This window comes from Camelina sativa, chromosome 17 (assembly GCF_030686135.1).
Source record: "Camelina sativa cultivar CO46 ecotype springtype chromosome 17, ASM3068613v1".
NCBI lineage: Eukaryota > Viridiplantae > Streptophyta > Magnoliopsida > Brassicales > Brassicaceae > Camelina > Camelina sativa.
The window spans coordinates 14,336,529-14,355,957 of record NC_141896.1 but is presented as its reverse complement, the minus strand read 5'-3'; the positions used below and the strand labels follow the sequence as shown (position 1 = coordinate 14,355,957).

Here is a 19,429-nt window from a genome sequence, read left to right as displayed (position 1 = left end):
TTCTTCTTCCTCTAGCCTTTTACTTGTCTTAGTTCACTATTGTCTATTTCTCTGATTCAGAACACATCCATTTTGTTTTCAAATCATCAATTTTGCTTCTCAATTATATACCTATTCTAGAGTTCATCTGATAAATTTTGGTTTTATTAATTAGGTAAGCTTTCTCAGCAAAATTTGACTATAAAAGCTTAATGGATGAGTTCAGATGAGTTTGTTTGCAAGTAAAAATGTAAGGAAAATCATTTTCAAAGAAAAAAAAATATGTATATATATATATATTGACCTGTGATGCTTTAGAACATAGCGCCGGCTCTGCACTGAGGAGGTTAAAGAGGTTCGATCAAGTGATGGTTGTAAATGCTGGCTGAGAGTACACTTCTTAAACCCGAGAATAACTTATCATCTGATTGTGATTAAGCAAGAATTTTCTAGTCTTGGAATTGACTCGACAAAGACAGAGAATATGAAAAACACAAGCTTTTGCCTCCAAAAATATTTAGATAAATTCAAAGGAACAAATACAAGTGCCTTTTATAGAAGAAAAAATTTGAATACATACCTCAAACTTCATAGGGAATTTGAAATCTATACTAAATTTTTTTAGTCTTTGAAATGTACCTTGTGTATTCAACTAAATGACTATATTATCCTCAATTACAAATTAAATTAAAATAAATACAATATAATTAAATTAATTCATTTGAAAAAATTATTTTTAAAAACATTGTGTAAATTAGATATTCAGAATTTTTCTAAAGTTTTTTAATTAGAATTATTTAAAATTTTAAAATTCGGTATTATTTAGTAATTTAATTTTAAAATTTTAGTATATAAAAATTTAAATAAAATTAATTAGAATTAATTTTTCCATTTATGTTTAGTAAATGTTTTAGCTAATATTAGTTTTAAATAAATATATAATTCACTAATAATTCTTCAGTTTTTTCATTTAATAAAAAAGTTTTGAAAAATAATTATATATTTTAATTTATTTTGGAAATTGTTAACTTTAATAAAATAAAAAAAAATTGTGAGATTTTAGAAAATAAATCAACAGTTCAAACAAATCGACTATGTAACAAATCAATTATTAAAAGAATAAATTGACTTTTTAATATAAGTCAACAAAGAAAAAACATAAATCAGCAGGAGTAAAATATAAGTCGACAGTTCAAAAAGTCAATCATATTAATAAGTCAAGTTAAAATGAAATAAGTCTACTAAGACCAAACAAATCGACAGAAAAAAATATAAGTCAACAAACAAAACAAATAAGTCAACATCATCAAAAGTCGACTTTGTAAAAAAACAATCAAACAAAAAAAACAAGTCGACAATTTTAAAATAAATCGACAGAAAATTAAATAAGTCGACAAAAATTAAATTTAACTCAACCATTTAAAATATCGACCTTATTAATAAATCAATGTAGAATATAATAAGTCAACAATAAATAAACAAATCAACAGAAAACAAATGTAAACCGATGAACAAAAAAAAATAAGTCACTTGTTAAACAAATCGACTATGTTATAAGTCCACTAGCCATAACATGAAAAGACAGACCCTTTTTTTTAAATAATAAATATATAATATAATATAATAATAAACTACAACTAGTGGTCCCATATCCACTAGCCACCTAACCACAATCACAATCATCAGCAGAAAACATTACCAATATCCAATAAATATAAATAGCCAATATTAATTCCAATCACAAACTAATGATCCAAACAACATCCAAAGAACCAGCAATCCTAAACAACATTCTAGGACTCCACTCTAGCAACCTAACAGAAGCCAGACAACCAAACGAACCACTAGAACATCCTCCTCTTCATCGCCCTGATTCCACGGTCACACTTTGCCTTTATCTGCACCACAAACACATATTGCAATGCATGAGTATTTAATAAACACTCAGTAAGGCAATCCTCCCATCTACTGGGCTATACACACAAGCAATAGAGACATCTCTAACCATCAACCAACAATCATCAATCAACAATCAACAATCAACAAGCCAAACAACACATAAACAAGCAGATTAGAGAAATCTCCAGCTTAGATAAGCCATGGTCCTGCACTTACCTTAACAAGTGATTCACAAAACTAAATACAACCAAATGAGAGGCTTTCCAATAGCTAAGAACAACCAAACTTGTTCCTACAACCAATCACAACAACAAACAAATATTGAAAACAAACTGTCAGGAAAAAACAGAAAAGAACAACCTCACAAATGAAACCACGAAACCAAAACTAACCGTTAACTTTCTAATCCCTCCGGTGAAAAGCAAGGTATATACGTCCAGAAGCTTCCCACAAAATTTCAGCACGATCAGATTATAGATGAAACCGCAATCGTCCCCGTAACACCCGCTGGTTTCAATCCGCGAATGAGAAGAAACGCCCCACAAAACTGTCAATATCTCCACTCTTTTGGTTTACTCAACATAACCCAAACTCTATTCCCGGAACACGGATGTTACATAACATAAGTCAACTGTTTTAATGTAAGTCGATGATAAAGATAATTAAGTCAACAGAAGTCAAAAACAAAACAATAGTTCAAAAAGTCGACATTATAAATAAATCAACATTGATAAAATAAGTCTAAAACATTGATATATATATATATATATATATATATATATATTATAAATTGTAATCTGGAATTATTTATTTTAAATAAATTTAAATCTAAATAATAAAAATATTAAATTCTTTTATTTATTTAAAATTTTAAGATCAAAAATTGATTGATGTAATCATTATTTAAAATACAATAAATACTTTTTGTTATAATTTTAAGTTATTAAATAATTTATTCTGAATTTAAAATTTTTAAAAAGTAATTTATTTTTAAAGTTGATTTATTTTTAAATATAAATTAAATTTTTATTGTTTTTTATTTAATTGTTAAAATTGTTTAATAATAAGGGTATTTCTGTCCATTTTCATTTCAAAATGTGTAGTTTCCAAATCACTATAATATTAAGTGTAGTTTTCAAATTTCTTTTCAAATTTAGTATATTTTTCAAATTGTCCCTTTATAGAATGATGTATATTGCTACCTCTTTGGGATTTCTAAAAAAGAATACGAAATCGAGACTTTGAAAAGAAACAATAGTTGTTCTCTTGGTTGTTGTTTTTGTTATAGTCAATGAATATATGTTTGGTGGTTTGTGTGAGAAGTTAATTAGTGATCATCATATGTAACTCATAGTTTTGCTCGCTTTACAAAATTTATGATTCATTTCCAAATAGACAAACAGGATGCTGCTCACATTCCTATCTCACGCCGATGTTATCGTAGTCTGAGAGAAACTTTATTACATGATCCAACGGCTATATCTCAATCCTCCACGGTGCTTTATGAGTAAGAAAATAAAACGAGTGTTTTTTGAATATAATGTACAAGGGATAAAATACTAATTTCACTAACGCATTTTCTTTATTATTGTGATGGAGCCTCTTCGTTTCTTGAAGTACAGATCTTATTTGGGGCTTCAAATATGTAGTTTTCATGCTGCTAATTAAGCCTTACAAGGAGAAAGTGGTGAGCCGCAAAGACAGTCGTTACCTTTGAACGAGCTGGCGGGAAACTTTGTCACTGGAAGCTTTCCGCAAAGATGATTTTGACTCACGTTTAATGTCTTTAATCCAGCCACGGTCGCTGGCACCTTCCCAAATACCAAGTTCCTTGATATATCCAACATTATCAATGAGTCCATAAATTTTAGCTTCCCCATGTCGAATCGGAGTTTGTTGCCTGACGCCAGAAACTCTACCAGATCCAGTGCTTGGTTTAGGAACCATGTTGGACTCCCAGTGATCTCGTTTTCTGACAGATCGAGGTAAAAGTAAAATTGTGGTCTCGATGGCTTCCATTCGTCGAATCTCATCTTGATCCCGCATTTTACAAGTTTCAACCCGTAGATAGACTGTGACGAGGTTACCCATTCCGGTATTGTTGTTAGGTGGAATTGATTGTATGAGAGATCAAGAAATACGATGCCACCAACGATCTTCATTGTAGGGAACGGGCCGCTTAGAAGATTGTGGGAGAGATCAATATGAGCAAGTTTGGTCATATTAGCAAAACTCTTTGGTACGACACCGGAGTACTGATTCTTGGAGAGAACCAATGTGGAAAGCACCTTAAGTCTCGATAAAAAGCTGGGGATCGTCCCCGAGAGAATGTTCTAGCTTACGTCAAGGAGCTCAAGAGTTGATGCAAGCAATGCCAACGACGGAGGAAGATTTCCTGAGAATCGGTTCCGAGAGAGATCAAGAAATACAAGCTTCTTCATAGATTTGAAAACATCTGGGATGGTGCCGGAGATGCGGTTACCGCTGAGACTGAGCAACGTTAACCTAGTCAAATTAGATATGGAAGTCGGGATCTGATGTAAGAACGGGAGCTGAATTACCGGCTGTAGCAGTAGCTGAAGTACTACATGACAGACTTCTTGATGTACAACCTGAAGAACTTCCCGATAAACTGCCTGAAGTACTTTTTGGAGAGAACCAGCTTGTACCAGTTGAGGAGAACTAAGATATCCTTCCAATATGTGCAAGAATCAGAAACAAACATACTTTGGAGCTGACCACTGGAACTAGAAGTGATGCGGACCTTCAACGGGCTGAAAGATCATATCTTTGGAATGGGACCGTTGCACTCTTTTTCCCTTATCTAGGGTTTGTCCCAATGGGTTTACCTAGAAAGGTTTTTAATGAGGCAACATCCTTCCACATACCTTCCTACATATATTCTATGGAAGATGATCAAAGAAAGCCACCCTTGTTTCGAGCTAGTTCAAGACATGGTTCAGGGAGCCTTTCTGCAAGTCAATCATCACTCAAAATGGATCTTTCCATAAATGGCTCAAACCAACGCATCCCTTGGCGTCCTGGAGAGCTTCTATATCATTTGGAGACTTCACCACACATCTTAGGATGCACCCCACCTCACTTGACAAAGCCAAAGTGCAACTTTCCTTATTTGGATCGGTTTGTCTTTATGACACAGCGGCCTTTTCCTTATTCAGTGTTGCGCCTTTGTGAGACTTTCAAGACCATCCAGAAGCTTCCTAGAATGTATCTAGACGTCCCAAGAAGCCACAACTTCGGCCCCAAGTTATCAAGACTCAAGGTGCATCACAACTTTCAAGATTTGGCCGATATTCTCATTCAATTTTCAACGACCATAATTATCATTAATTGTGGAGATTTCTTTCTTTATTTCAACATATAGATGTTGTAATTGAGCCTCTATATAAGCTCTATCACGTTTTACCTTTGAAGACACGTTTTTGCATAATAAGAAATTTCAGTTTGCTTCAACACTTTGTGTCTTGAATCAAATCCTTGTTCCTGCGAGTTCTAGGTAGTTTGTGGAATCAAACAACTTAGGTTTCGTGTAGAGTCTCTGATCCTCGCGAGGAATAGCCCTTGGATCATATTCTCTAGCCCTTGGTGTTGTGGAATCAGCATCAACCCGGTTACTCTCCATCATATCGCTTCCGCCCAAGCTTCTAAGTCTTTGAGTCCGTGAGTCTTGTCTTGGTGGATTCCGAGACTGGTATCAAGATCGGACCATTGAACTGGCTTTGCTCAAGAGTTAACTCTATCACCTGGCTTAGCGCACCGATGTTAGCCGGAAGGGGACCAGAGAGACCAGTATTTGTGAAGTCAACGTACTTTAGGTTTGGTAATTTGAAAAGAAATTGTGGAAAAGATCCGGTGACATTTAGAAGATAGTTGAAGTAAACTCCCTCGAGGTGTTGAAGTTTGGCCAGGGACGGGGAGATTGTGCCAGAGATGACGCTTTGGCCAAGAATGCCAAATCCATTGATTTCCAGTTTGGTGACGCGGTCACCGGTGTTGCAAATGACACCCATCCAAGAGCAACATGTAGTACCTTTTTTCCACTGCCTTAGAATGCCCAGACGATCTCGAGTTATACCCGATTTGAAAGCTAAAAGCCCCGCCTCATCATCAGGATGACACGTGGCAGCTCCGGTGGGGCTTAGACACTGAAGAAAGAGAACTGCGGCAAAGATGGATAGAGTGAAGGATCGAGTGTTCATGGTGGCGTTGTGTGGTGCAATTGAGAGAAGCAATAGGTAGCTATTAATAGTAATAGAGTAAGTGTGTTGACTCTCGAGATCTTATTTCTTTTTTTTTCTTTACATTTTTTAATTCTTGTAACACGTTTCTTTTTGTTTAGTCAAATAATCTTGAAACAAAAAATATTGACGATTTTTGACCGATCCATGTGCATGTATCCATAATAAGTGGCGATAAGCATGGTCGAGTTTTTCATCTCCCCGACAGACTTCAAAAACACGGCAGAGCATACTATTTATGTAGTATTATACTGAAATGTCTTGATGACCACATGTTACAGACTTGGTAAGTGATCCCTGAACCTGAAGTGACATTGGTAAGCGCAGCGCTCCTGTATATATTAATCCACAATCCACAATCCACAATCCACCGTTGCTCAATAATTCTTTAAGCTATTAACCTGCTATTTTTGTTCACTATGTATTGGTTTAATAATGCAATGGTTGTTGCGTACGTAGAACACAAATAATTAAAGATTCGAGATGTGGTTGTGACCATAGAGCCGGCGCTTATTTCAACGAGGCTACAAGCTGCGGAGAAGAGTCAGCCCATAATTCATTTTTAGATTATGTTTGTTGTTAAAAATGTTGTGATATATCAGGAAACAATTTTTCATTTTTACATATAATAATATTAAAATTTTATAGATTATTAATTATCATTAAAGATATAAAAACTATAAATTGAAGTATTTTATAGAGTTAACCTTGTAATGTAATAACTCCATCTTAGGTTTTAAATAACAAAATTGTTGTACAAATTCTTATTTTTGAGGTTTAAATTGGAATTGGTTCTCATCTTAAAGGTTTTTTTTACAGGATTTTCTCTTTTCTTATTTATCATAATACTCATTTTTCAAGTTGAAGTAATATTTTTATTTACCAATGAATAATTATCAAATATCAAAAATCACAGTTTTCTATTGACTATCTATGTATCATCACATAATTCTGTTAATTACTACTCCATCTTTTTCATAAAGAATGTCATTATAGAGTTTTATTTTTATTTCACAAAGAATGTCATTCTACATTTCTTATGCATCTTTTATATTAAATTTCCTAATGTTACCTTTAATCTAGAACTAAATTAACTTATTAACCATTCATTAAATAAAGACATGCATATTTTAATATTTTTTTAATTTGTGTGAAATGAATTAGATACTCTTTGTAAAACAATGAGAGTATGTGATAACATTAAACTAATGATGAATCAGTTACTCTACAAACATTTTTTTTTAACATCCCCGACAATTTTAATTTAAATCAAGTTATTAATGATGTTTTTACAGCACTCTATATATATTATACTAGAAAGTCGTCCCCATGATGCGTGAGGTATGATGCAATATTAATTTAGAATATATAATTATATATGAAATATACATACAATTGTTAATATATTTCTTGAAAAATTATTTAAATTATTTGTTTACATGATTATAAATTATGAAATGTGAGAGAGACTCTTAATAATTAAAAGTTCACAATGCACTTTAAAATTTATAATATATTTTAGATATATGTATCTATTTTTTCTTAATTTGCACAAATTTTTTTTTGTCTAGAAATATATCAAATACTGTTTTCTCGAAATAATTTATGAACCTCTATACTTCACTGATAAAAATAGCCTCAACGTTTCAATTTGTTTGATATAAGTATTGAGGATAAATTTATATATTATAATTTGGGAAGATTATTTTAATAAGAAAAGATTCCAGTAAAAATTCTTTCCAAGTACGAAGAACAGCTTATTTTATTTTTTTATTTTTTTATTTTTTTTATTTTGTCAACAAGAGATCAGCTCAGACGAGCCAATTGGTAGGGAAATCGTTTACAAACAATACTTGGTGCGGAGATGTACGCGCTTGGCGTGCCAAAGAATCCGCCCTTACATTAGCATTTCTAGGAATTAAAGATAAAGAGAAAGAAAAGAATTCCTCCCTATCAGTTTTGATGTCGTCAAGATAGGCCGAGAACGATGGCCAGTCAGAAGGGGAAGACACCATCTTCACCAAATCTGAGCAGTCGGTATAGAAAGCCACCTCTCTGAAGTCATGGCCGATCATGCAGCGCATCGCCCAAAGGAACGCTTCAACTTCTGTATGTAATGGAGAGAGACTTCGCTGGAAATTCTTGGCTCCCAAAAACGGCAACGCTGTCTGGACCGAGGTACAACACCATCCAGCACCTGCATACAAATCTCCTGCTTTCCAGGAGCCATCTATGAAACATCGGTATCCCGAATAATTAATAATAAAATTAGGATTCATCATATTTAATTGTTTGCACAATTTTGTTAAACATCATCATATTTAATTGTCTGCCCAATTTTGTTAAACATCATCATATTTAACTGTTAAGCCAGTTTTATGTGTATATAATGTTGAAAATGTAACAAAATATAAATAATTTGTGGTCATGATTAAATTCAAAAAAAAAAAAGAATATCAACTTGTACCAAATGAGAAATTTTCTTTCTCATCCAATCTCTCTCATCAACCATAATTTTGTTTAGTTTTTTTAGAAGTTTTCATTTTCAAAGTCAATTTATTCACATCAATGGATGTTTCAAGATTTTTTTTCTTCAATTTAACTGGTTTGGTTTTTGGAAACTTAGTGTGTAAAATGTAAAACATGTATTAAATGGATGAAACTTCAAACATAATTTTGTTTAGTTTTTTTAGAAGTTTTCATTTTAAAAGTCAGTCAATTCACATCAATGAATATTTTAAGTTTTTTTTCTTCAATTTCAATGGTTTTGATTTTTGAAAACTTATAGGTGTTTTGACAGAATAATTAATATAAATGTAGGAAAGAGTCTGCTTTCCAAAGAAAAATTCAATTACATAATTGGCCTCGCTTTGGAGAGAAGATAAACAAGTCCACGGACAATACACTTTCTTGTCAATAAAATGAAAAAAATACAGATGTTATATCTATTCATTTTCATTTCATTTATCTTTGTTTTTAAAAAATATTTTACTATTTCACGTACCCACCAATTAAACATTAAGCAAAACTTAGTGTGTAAAATGTAAAACGTGTATTAAATGGATGAAACTTCAACATTGAACTGTTTAAAACACAACTAATTACATAGTTGAAGTTAGATAGTTGAAGTTTAGAAAAAAATGTGATATAAATATTTTAATATCAAAAGTTTATATGGATGCCGATAAAAATATTTTTTGATGCCCTCATAATTATATTTTGTTTATAGGCTCTCTTTATGACATCCATAATTTGGCTATAAAATAATAATATTTTTTAAATATGTGAAGATTTATGAATTTCATTTGACTCAAAGTTTGTATAAATGTCAGTCGATATTTTTTTTGGTTACCACATGTTATTTCTTCTTTTGACATGCGTCACTTTCAAATCCAAATACACAAGTATCTATGATAATGAGATTTACGTATTATATTATATTAAATATAACTAATGTAAACATTTTTTTTTATTTTTTCATCGTTTTTAGTAATAAATAAAAAATAATTTTTAATAATAAAATAAATTAACCCCATGACACATTTTTATAGTTGACAAAAAAAACATGTGTACAATTTTTCTTTATATTCTTTTTAAAAAAAACAGAAATTTGTATTATGTGACATTTTTCATTTTTACATGTTTCCTTTTCTTAAACTTAAATAAAATAATATCAAGTTTCAGTAGATTACAATATATCATTAGACTAAATATTATTTTTAAATATTATGTGATCAATAATATTATTTTTAAATGTTAAGTAAATGTATCAATTATGTGATCGTAAATTTATTATAAAGTAGTCAGATAATTTTATAACTTTATATAATGAAAGATAAATCAAATACAATGTAGAAAAATTGTGTGAAACTTTTTATATCAATTATGCGATAGTAAATGGATAATATTTTCAAGAAAAGAACTTAGATAGAAAATTATATTTAAAAATACATATCAGATGTACCAAAATTAGTGTTTTTTGAATTAATATTAACATAATTTTGTAAAATTTATGGATTAAATTAAAAAAAGGAAAACAAATAAAATAAATGAGGACATGTGTCGCAAAAAGAGAGTGCCAAATATCGCGATGCTAGTAAAAGTTAGAAAAAACTTTCTCATATCCCCTTTAATAAAAGGGAAGTACACAACTTAGTTTTTGTAGACTTTATATTTTTAATAAATGGTTACAAATTGTTACAAATAGGTTATAGATATGTTATAGATTAATCCATATATTACTATTAATCGGTTGCAGTTAAATATTAGAGATATTCCAAATTGATAATTGATATATTAATGGTAACAAATAAAATCATGGATATTCCAAACTGTATTTTTAGAAGATTTTAATCATATATCACGTTGTTTCCAAAAATCTATAAACACAATATTACAAATTTATTTTCCAGAGATTTTATCGATAGACCACAACGTTAACCAAAGATAGATTACAAAATTGATAGATTAATTGGTTAAAAGTTAAATAGTGGGTTACAAGATACATTATGAAATAAAACTTAACCAGTGTTATAGCACGGGTACTTATCTAGATACATTAACAATATAAAACTTACAAAATATGTATCTTTTTTCAAGCCTTCATATTTAGCATATGATTTTATTGCATAATGTTTTATCCAAAAAAAACTTTTAAAAATAATCACATAAATTATATTTTATAAAAAAAATTATAATATTAGTAAGTAAAATGAATGTCAACCCGGGTCTTAATCTAGTTATGTAAGATATATCCTTGTAATAAAGCTTTATCATATCAAACAACTTTAGTTATTATTATCATTACAACAGTTGTAATGATAATAATAACTAAAGTTGTTTGATATGATAAAGCTTTATTAGTTTGAAACTACGTCATAGTAAATCCAAATTGAAAATTGTAGTTTTCTTGCCGCTAAACTTTACAAGGAGAAAATGGAGAGCCACATAGACAATCGTTACAAGCAAACGCGCTAGCCGGAAACAATGTCGCGGGAAGTTCTCCGCAAAGATGGTTTTGACTTACGTTTAGTCTTTCCAGACCAGCCACTGTCGCAGGCACCTTCCCAAATACAAGGTTCCTTGACAGATCAAGGGTTTTTAGCGTCCTCGGAAACGTCAAATTCCCCATATCGAATCTGAGTTTGTTTCCAGCAACCCGCAACTCCAGGAGATACTCTGTCTGGTTCAAGAACCTTTCTAGACTCCCTGAGATCTCATTTTTCGACAGATCAATGTAATGGAAGTACAAGGGTTCCGCTGGCTTCCAGTCGTCTAAACTCATCTTGATCCCGCATTTTGCTAGCTTTAACAAGAAGATGCTTGGCAACGAAGTCACCCATTTTGGAATCGTTTCTAGTTGAAATTGGTTGTACGAGAGATCAAGATATTCAATGGTATTAATGATCAAGTCAGGGAACTGATCAGTTAGAAGATTGTGGGAGAGATCAAGATTGTTAAGATTGGTCAGATTGACAAAACCTTCCGGCACAACACCGGAGAACCGGTTCTTGGAGAGATTCAATTTTTCGAGCCGATTGAATCTCGATATATAGCCTGGGATCGTCCCGGAGAGATTGTTCTGGCTCAGTTCGAGGGCGAGGAGTGTTGGTGCGACTGACACAATGGACGGAGGAAGCTCCCCGGAGAATCCGTTTCGGGAGAGATCGAGAAATTTGAGCAACGTCATGGATTCAAAAATATCTGGAATGGTTCCAGAGAGGCCGTTGCCCCCAAGATTCAGATTCTGCAAGAGCTTGAGATTAGAAATCTCATAGGGTATAGTCCCGGTTAGGAGATTACCGCCCAAAAAGAGATAAGATAAACGAGTCAGATTTGATATCGAATTCGGGATCGAACCGGTGAACTTATTTCCATTAAGAAAGATTTCTTCCAACGTGTTTATCACGCCGATGTTGGCCGGAAGTGGACCGGAGAGACGGTTATTTTGGATGTCAACGTACCTTAGCTTTGTTAATTGAAGAAGGAACTTTGGAAAAGATCCAGTGATGTTCCCATGATCTCCTAAGCTAATGACGTTAAGGTGTTTGAGTTTGGCTAGCGAGGGTGAGAGAGTGCCAGAGAGGGAACGTTCGGGTTTTTTGAGAAATCCGACTAGTTCGAGTATGGTGACGCGGTCGCTGTTGAGGCAAATGACACCCTTCCAAGAGCAGCAAGAGGTACCTTTCTTCCAAGAGCTGAGCATGCCGGAAGGATCTTGAGTTATACCCGATTTGAAAGCTAAAAGACCTGCCTCGTCATCAGGATGACACGTGGCAGCTCCGGTGGAACTTAAACACTGTAGGAAGATAGTGATGGAAAATATGAAGAGAGTGAATGAGAAAGAGTTCATGGTGATGTTGTGCTGTGGGATTGAATAAAGCTATCGGTATCAATGTATCAATATAGAGGGAGAGCGACGACTTCAGAGCTACGAAGTCAAAGTCAACAATTTGGACCAATCCTTTTGCATGTGGCAGCAATAAGTGATATACACACGTAGACTTTATCTCATGCCGCGTTATCTTGCTCATAGAGACAAGGTTCATTTCATGATCCTACTGGCACATCAACTCATGTAAACGAGTGATTTTGTTGTGTAAGATGTAGGTAAAGTCGTGGAAACCATATACCGAAAAATTCACTGACGAAAGTAATGTTTTATCTTTTTTAATATCATGTTGATGTAATATTTATCCAAAACTTACTAATAACAATTTTGTTTGTGTAACAAAATATCTATGTTATTTTATGTCTGCTTTTCTCCCGTTCATGCGGGACAAAAAATATAATAAAAGTAAATAATTATGTATGTTCAGATTTATAAAGGTTAAGTGTACAGATCCAGACTAGTCCTGGATTTTCAAGTATTCAGTTTAGTCTCGGATATATCCATTCAATTCCAGATATTTTGGATATAAGAGTTTAATATCCATTTGTTTAGTTTATTATTTCAGTTGGATTTGGTTATTTTCGGTTTAGTTTTGGGTACCCGTAACAATATAATTTTATTTAACATTGTTATTGTTAATTTGAATAAAAAAGTGATAAAATTTTGACAAATATATCTAACATTTTCTGGATATTTTAGTTATTTAAAATATTTTCTTATTTTAATTTAAATTTATATGATATCGGCTTAGTTTCGGTTTCAGTTTTTTAGTTTAACCAATATTTATTTATTAATTCAAAATGTATTTACTCGTTAAAATGTCTCTGTGGTACAGTGGTTGGTTGCATTTACTCTTTGAAGGCCGAGAGATCTTTGGAGGTATATTTCTGTACTCAATCCACGTCCAGAGTTAGCATTATCAATTCCTATATTCTAGTTTGTAAAATGTTTACTCTGGAACATGTACTTGTCTACATGTATTTCAAGAAATTCGGATATTTCTAATTAAAAAAAGTTGGAGTTTATGAAAATTAGTTACGAAAATAACATTTTCATTTCGTTTATCTTCAACACCTTACTTTTGTCTAACAATATGTACGTTATTGACCACAAATTAAAAGTCAAAGATACCTAATTACAATGAGATAGACTGTGTGGACTAAGTTGGCCTCAATATGGGCTGATATATAGATTTATGCGCCTTTATTCTCTTAAGGTAATCTAATATTAGTAGGCTTTATGGCGTCTGTTTATCGTAAGAAAGTGGAAATTAGATTAGTTTTGAATAATTCAATTGGTCAGTTTTTGTTTTATTAGTGTTGAAGTTTAAGATGCTGCCTCTCTTGTCAATGGCGTAGCATTCATCAAGATCCTTTTGTCGTATTGCTTTAAATAATACTTCTAGGGCGATGTCGGTGGAAACGCGATTTTGAAACGCCTAGATAGAAGCCTTTCGAACATAGTATTAGTAGATATCGTTCAAATTTGTTTTATAGAGACAAGGAGCAAAATCTTTCCAAACCCGACAGATTCGCTCTCATCTGACTGAAAAAGACAAAAGATGGAGTCGGTAAAAATCAAAAGCAACCTCCACCAATGTAGGGACAAGTTTAAACACAAACCGCCAAAAACTTAATAGATATATACAACTACTATAATAAGTTTTTTTATTCCCGTACGTAAAAGTTTCATGCCAACGCATGTAGGCTATTACATTCATTATTACAAATATTTTTTGGAGCTACGTCTCAAAGTAAATCCAAATACAAAACTATATAGGTTTCTTGCAACTTAAGCTTTACAAGGAGGAAGTGGAGAGCCGCAAAGACAGTCGTTACCTACGAAGGCGCTTGCTGGAAATTTAGTCGCTGGAAGCTTTCCGCAAAGATGGTTATAACTCAAGTTCAGTTTCTGCAGGGTAGCAACTGTCGTTGGTACCTTCCCAAATACCAAATTCTTGGACAGATCCAGGATCTCTAGTCTCTCACTTAAATTCGTCAGTTCCCCCAAATCGAATCGGAGTTTGTTCCTTGACGCTTGAAACTCATACAGGTTACGTGCTTGGTTCAAGAACCTTGCTGGACTCCCTGAGATCTCGTTTTCTGAGAGATCGACGTAAAAGTAAATGTTGGGGTTCACAGGATTCCAATGGTCAAAGCTCATACTGATCCCGCATTTTACCAGCTTCAACGAGTAGATGGATGGTGACGAGGTCACCCATTTGGGTATCGTTTTGAGGTTAAATCGATTGTATGAGAGGTCTAGAGTGGCGATGCCGTCAACGTTCTTCAAGGCTGGGACTGGACCGGTTAAAATATTGTGGGAAAGGTTGAGATGGAAAAGCTTTGGCATATTGGCTAAACTCGTCGGCACGACTCCGGAGAACCTATTCTTCGAAAGATCCAACGAGTCGAGTACCTTGAAGTTGGATAAAAAGATCGGGATCGTCCCGGAGAGATTATTCTGGCTTAGGTCGAGGAACAAGAGAACCGGTCTGAGTGATGCAATAGAGCGAGGAATACCCCCAGAGAATCCGTTGCGGGAGAGGGTTAGAGATTGGAGCTTCGTCATGGATTTGAAAATATCAGGTATGGTTCCAGATAGACGATTGCCGCCTAAGTTGAGTGACAATAAGAGGTTGAGTTTAGCAATCCCTACGGGTATAGTTCCGGTTAAGATATTATTTCCGAGGTTGAGCTGAAATAACCGGGTTAAATTGGAAATCGAAGTCGGGATCGGACCGGTGAACCGGTTTCCGTCGAGACCTAATTCCACTAACTGGCTTAGCGCACCAATGTTAGCCGGAAGAGGACCGGAGAGACCGTTATTTGTGATGTAGACTTGCTTTAGCTGAGGTAGTTGGAAAAGGAATTGAGGAAAAGGACCAGTGATGTTTCGAAGATCGGTGAAGTAAAACCCTACAAGGTGTTGGAGTTTGGCCAATGACGGCGAGATAGTGCCGGAAAGATATGTTTCGGTAACATCAGATTGTCCACTGAGAGAGAGTCCCGTGACGCGGTTGGTGACACAACCGACACCGGACCATGAACAGCAAGCAGTACCTTTCTTCCATGAGCTGAGGATGCCGGAAGGATCTTGAGTTATACCCGATTTGAAAGCTAAAAGACCCGCCTCATCATCAGGATGGCACGTGGCAGCTTCATTGGAACTTAAGCACAAGAGAAAGATAGCGGCGGCAAAGATGAAGAGACAGAAGGAATTAGAGTTCATCGTGGTCTTTGTTTTGTTTTGTATTGTGTTGTATTGATTGAGAGAAGCCATTGGTAGCTATTAATAGAAAGAAAATGACGACTAAAGAGCTGACGATTTTGACAAAGTCATATACTCATATCTCATATGCATGTGGTCGCAATAAGTTGTGGTATATGTATCCCGTCCGTAAGCGTTGTCGAATTTACCATCTCTCGATCCCTTGAGAGTGACAGTTTCTTATACTATCTTTGATTGTAACAGATTTTATTCAAAGGTTTTTTATGTAAAAGAAGTAAAGTAAATGAAAAGTATATATTTTATTAAGTTTTACGTAAAAACTTTTAATATCACTTAAAATGAAACAAAAAATATATAAAAAGGTTTAACGTATTTTCCTTCTTTTTCTTGAACTTTGTTGTTAATGGTATCGGAAGAGTTGAATTCAAAATTTCCATCATGTATTTTTGTTTGTTTTCTATCATGCATGATTAAATAATATTTTAGATTATTATAAAACTTATTTAGGAACTTTGTTCAAAAAAAAAAAAAAAAAAAAAACTTATTTAGGAAAAATAACAATTTTCATTTTTTGTTAAAAAATGTACGTTATTTTTGTAAAACTTTTTTCAACACGTTATTTTTGTCCAACTGTATGTGCGTTATTGACCAGAAAATAAAAGTCAAAGATATGTAAGTACAATGGTCGAGATTGTGGACTAAGATGGCCTCAAGTTGGGCTGAAGATTCATGCCTTTATTCTCTTAACACTAGAAGCTTTATCTATTCGTTTATCGTAAGAAAGTGGAAGTTTAGATTGTTTTGGAAGAACCAATTAGTCAGTTTTCGTTTTATGGTGGTGAAGTTTAAGATACTGCCTCTCTTATGAATCCCTTTGTTATGACTTTGAATATTTTGTTTCATATGTTAGTGTTTAATTGAATGTGGATGGATTAGTCTAGTAAAACTTCTGTTCTAGACACACAAAAATACTAAGAAGAAAGCTAGTTTAGAGATGGTTTCAGGCCTCGATGTTACGCTATATGTCCTGGGAAGACCTTGTGTGATGTGTATGTAAAGAGAAAAAAGATTTGATGCTGATGATCACTTGGTTTGTAGTTTGGTAAGATTTATGTGTGCTTATATACATGTGTCATGTGTGATCAAATAAATTTTGTAGGGATGAAGTTATATATACATCTATCTAGTAAGGACTGCTCCGGTTTAATCATTAGGTTTTTGTTAACCATTTAGGAAAACTTAAAATAAACTCTCACTAAATTCAAAATAAAAAAGTTTTGTCCCATGCTATAGCGATATAATTCCTAGTAAACGTATATTATCTATGCATCATTTGTTAACTTATTATTATTCTGACTAGGTATGGAACTCATTTTAATAAAATATTTATTACAAAAATTCTTTAATTAAATTTATTTATTAAACTATTGGGATTTCTAAACTATCAAATAAAATTTTCAAAAACATACAAATTTTTTAAACATTCTTTATATCTTTATTGAAAGATATTTTTTTAAAAATAATTTACCTTCACATATGATTAAATAAATAATTATCAATGCTACACACATAAAATTAAACAGATTTTTACGATTAACTACCATGAGATAACATTGCAGTCGTGTTATTTCGTTCGCTTTTATTCGTCGTAACCTTTCGTTCGCATCTTTTCAATGTAACTTTTTATCTGTATTTTTTTGTCGTAATTTTTTGTAAAATATTTTTTAATTTCTAAAAATGAATAAATGCAATCTACAGTCGTGTCTTCTCTTCTTAACCTTACAGTCATATTTTTGTATATTTTATGAACCGTTACAACTTATTCTCTTGTTGTTAAATATGATATGTAAATGATTATATCTTTCAATTATTTTTTTGTTTTTGTTTTAAATGATAAATTATGAATATATTGTATAAGACACTATAAATTTCTTAAATAATCATATAATAAATTACAACTATTAAAAATATTAATTGAGGACCATTCTTAAAATGACATAATGATTTGTTTAAATTTATTTCTATTAATTATTTTAATCTTTTTTAGCATAAATCAAACATATTTCTATTTCCAAAATCAATTTTTACTTCATAAAAATGAATATAAATATTACTATTCAGTCAATCAGTAAGAAAATTACCAATCCTCTCAAATTTGAATATAACTAAACAGAAAATTATCACATATTTTATTTATTTGAATCAAAACTCAGTTATATATTCATAAAAAAAAATACATATATTTTCATAAAGGCAGTATTGTAAATGAATATATAATACAAAGAGCTATATCGTTTTATAGATGAAACATATTTTTATATTTTTTTTTCTTTTTTCAGCCCAAATATTCATTGAAAAGGCCCAATGGGCATTACAAGTGATGGGAATACAAGCATAATCTCCTCCATTTACATCCTTAATTAAATAAAAACAGCTTAATCCTAACTAAAGAGATAAGATTAAGAAAAAAAAGAGCCACGTGTTGACAGATGTTAACACGCAAGAAGGAGAGGTGTGACACAGTCGGTGCCGGTGCAGATGCACTATCTGACTCAACTCCACCGTCAGGCTTTGAGATTCCACCACCGGAGCTCTTCTACAGATTTCGCCGTTGCAGATCTAGATGGAATCTGCCGTTTCCGTCTTGAATTTCTGCCAAAAGACTTCTTCAAGTCTTCATCTTCTTAACCCAAACTCCTAGAAGGAGGCTCCGCCTAAGACCTAAATAAGGTCCACTTCAGAAGAAGCATGACGACAAAGATATTATTCCAACTAGATATTTTTATATAAAACAACCTATAGTCATTAAACATTTTGGTAATTATAATAGATTATATATATGGGTAATCTAATATTGAATGTACTTATTAATTATTTTTCTCCACGTAAGATGCTGATTAATTATCTCGAGTCACATATAAATAAATAATATAATAAATATTAGAGGGGAAGAATAATAGTTAGAACTTATAACAATAACATTTAGGTGTATGATGTAGCATCACAATGTGCGCGTCTAAGGAAGATGGTCGGCCAAGGACGGCCGGGTTCATTGCTCTCACATGCTCCTCTTTTTTTTTGGCAGTCAGAATTCAAAACCTTTTCAAACTTTTATAATATTTCATATTCAGTATCTTTTGTTGTTAAGATTTCAATTTGAGTGTATTATGACTAGAACTAAATATACAAATTTTCTTAACCTATATGAAGTTGTAGATAAGTCTTTGTCGTTAAGATAGTTTATTGGACAATCATCTCTACCATCAATCTTTCTGTTGATCACCGATTTTTCATCTCCCAATAAACTGAATATTCCCAACTGTAGAAAATATAATAGAACGAACTGTGATATTTTATTTTTATTTTTACCTTGATATTTCATAATCATATTTTAAAAAAAAAAATAGAAATATAGAAATCCATATTGTTTTCTATAATACAATTAGTTTTCTAATCAAAAAAGCATGGAGTAGACAAATATATATATATATATATATATATATATATATATATACTTGTGACAAAAAAATAAACGAACATATACGAGCCAATATGCTCTCATTTTCTGAAAAACCAACTTAAACCACATTTTTTAACAGCTAAAAACAAAAATTTCGGTTTGGATTCATACCAATAGAATGATAACCCTTGATGAATAGATGGTTGTATA

General features: G+C 32.4%; 4 protein-coding genes and 1 long non-coding RNA gene across 5 annotated transcripts; all 5 read right to left on the bottom strand.

Annotated features, from left to right (window-relative positions):
* Positions 1–1,492: 1,492 nt before the first annotated feature.
* On the bottom strand, positions 1,493–2,615 carry LOC147923718 (uncharacterized). Its single transcript, XR_015587740.1, has 3 exons — positions 2,271–2,615; positions 2,095–2,170; positions 1,493–1,877 (listed from the first exon to the last, which is right to left on the bottom strand). It is a non-coding gene; the product is annotated as an uncharacterized LOC147923718 (long non-coding RNA).
* A 704-nt stretch (positions 2,616–3,319) lies between these two features.
* On the bottom strand, positions 3,320–4,552 carry LOC104757722 (polygalacturonase inhibitor-like). Its single transcript, XM_087497060.1, has one exon. The coding sequence runs from the start codon at positions 4,098–4,100 to the stop codon at positions 3,543–3,545; it is 558 nt and encodes a 185-aa protein (XP_087353186.1). The 5' UTR covers positions 4,101–4,552; the 3' UTR covers positions 3,320–3,542.
* Positions 4,553–5,238: 686 nt separating this feature from the next.
* On the bottom strand, positions 5,239–6,108 carry LOC147923717 (DNA damage-repair/toleration protein DRT100-like). The gene has a single exon (XM_087497059.1). It carries the CDS (start codon positions 6,096–6,098, stop codon positions 5,544–5,546), a length of 555 nt encoding a protein of 184 aa, XP_087353185.1. The 5' UTR covers positions 6,099–6,108; the 3' UTR covers positions 5,239–5,543.
* A 4,907-nt stretch (positions 6,109–11,015) lies between these two features.
* On the bottom strand, positions 11,016–12,505 carry LOC104757721 (uncharacterized). The gene has a single exon (XM_010480484.3). The coding sequence runs from the start codon at positions 12,487–12,489 to the stop codon at positions 11,053–11,055; it is 1,437 nt and encodes a 478-aa protein (XP_010478786.2). The 5' UTR covers positions 12,490–12,505; the 3' UTR covers positions 11,016–11,052.
* Positions 12,506–14,178: 1,673 nt separating this feature from the next.
* Positions 14,179–15,801, bottom strand: LOC104757720 (uncharacterized). Its single transcript, XM_010480483.3, has one exon. The coding sequence runs from the start codon at positions 15,757–15,759 to the stop codon at positions 14,320–14,322; it is 1,440 nt and encodes a 479-aa protein (XP_010478785.1). The 5' UTR covers positions 15,760–15,801; the 3' UTR covers positions 14,179–14,319.
* Positions 15,802–19,429: the final 3,628 nt, after the last annotated feature.

Coding starts and splice junctions, on each gene's coding strand:
- LOC147923717 (XM_087497059.1), bottom strand. CDS start 6,098: ATGAACACTCGATCCTTCACTCTATCCATCTTTGCCGCAGTTCTCTTT.
- LOC104757720 (XM_010480483.3), bottom strand. CDS start 15,759: ATGAACTCTAATTCCTTCTGTCTCTTCATCTTTGCCGCCGCTATCTTT.
- LOC104757722 (XM_087497060.1), bottom strand. CDS start 4,100: ATGACCAAACTTGCTCATATTGATCTCTCCCACAATCTTCTAAGCGGC.
- LOC104757721 (XM_010480484.3), bottom strand. CDS start 12,489: ATGAACTCTTTCTCATTCACTCTCTTCATATTTTCCATCACTATCTTC.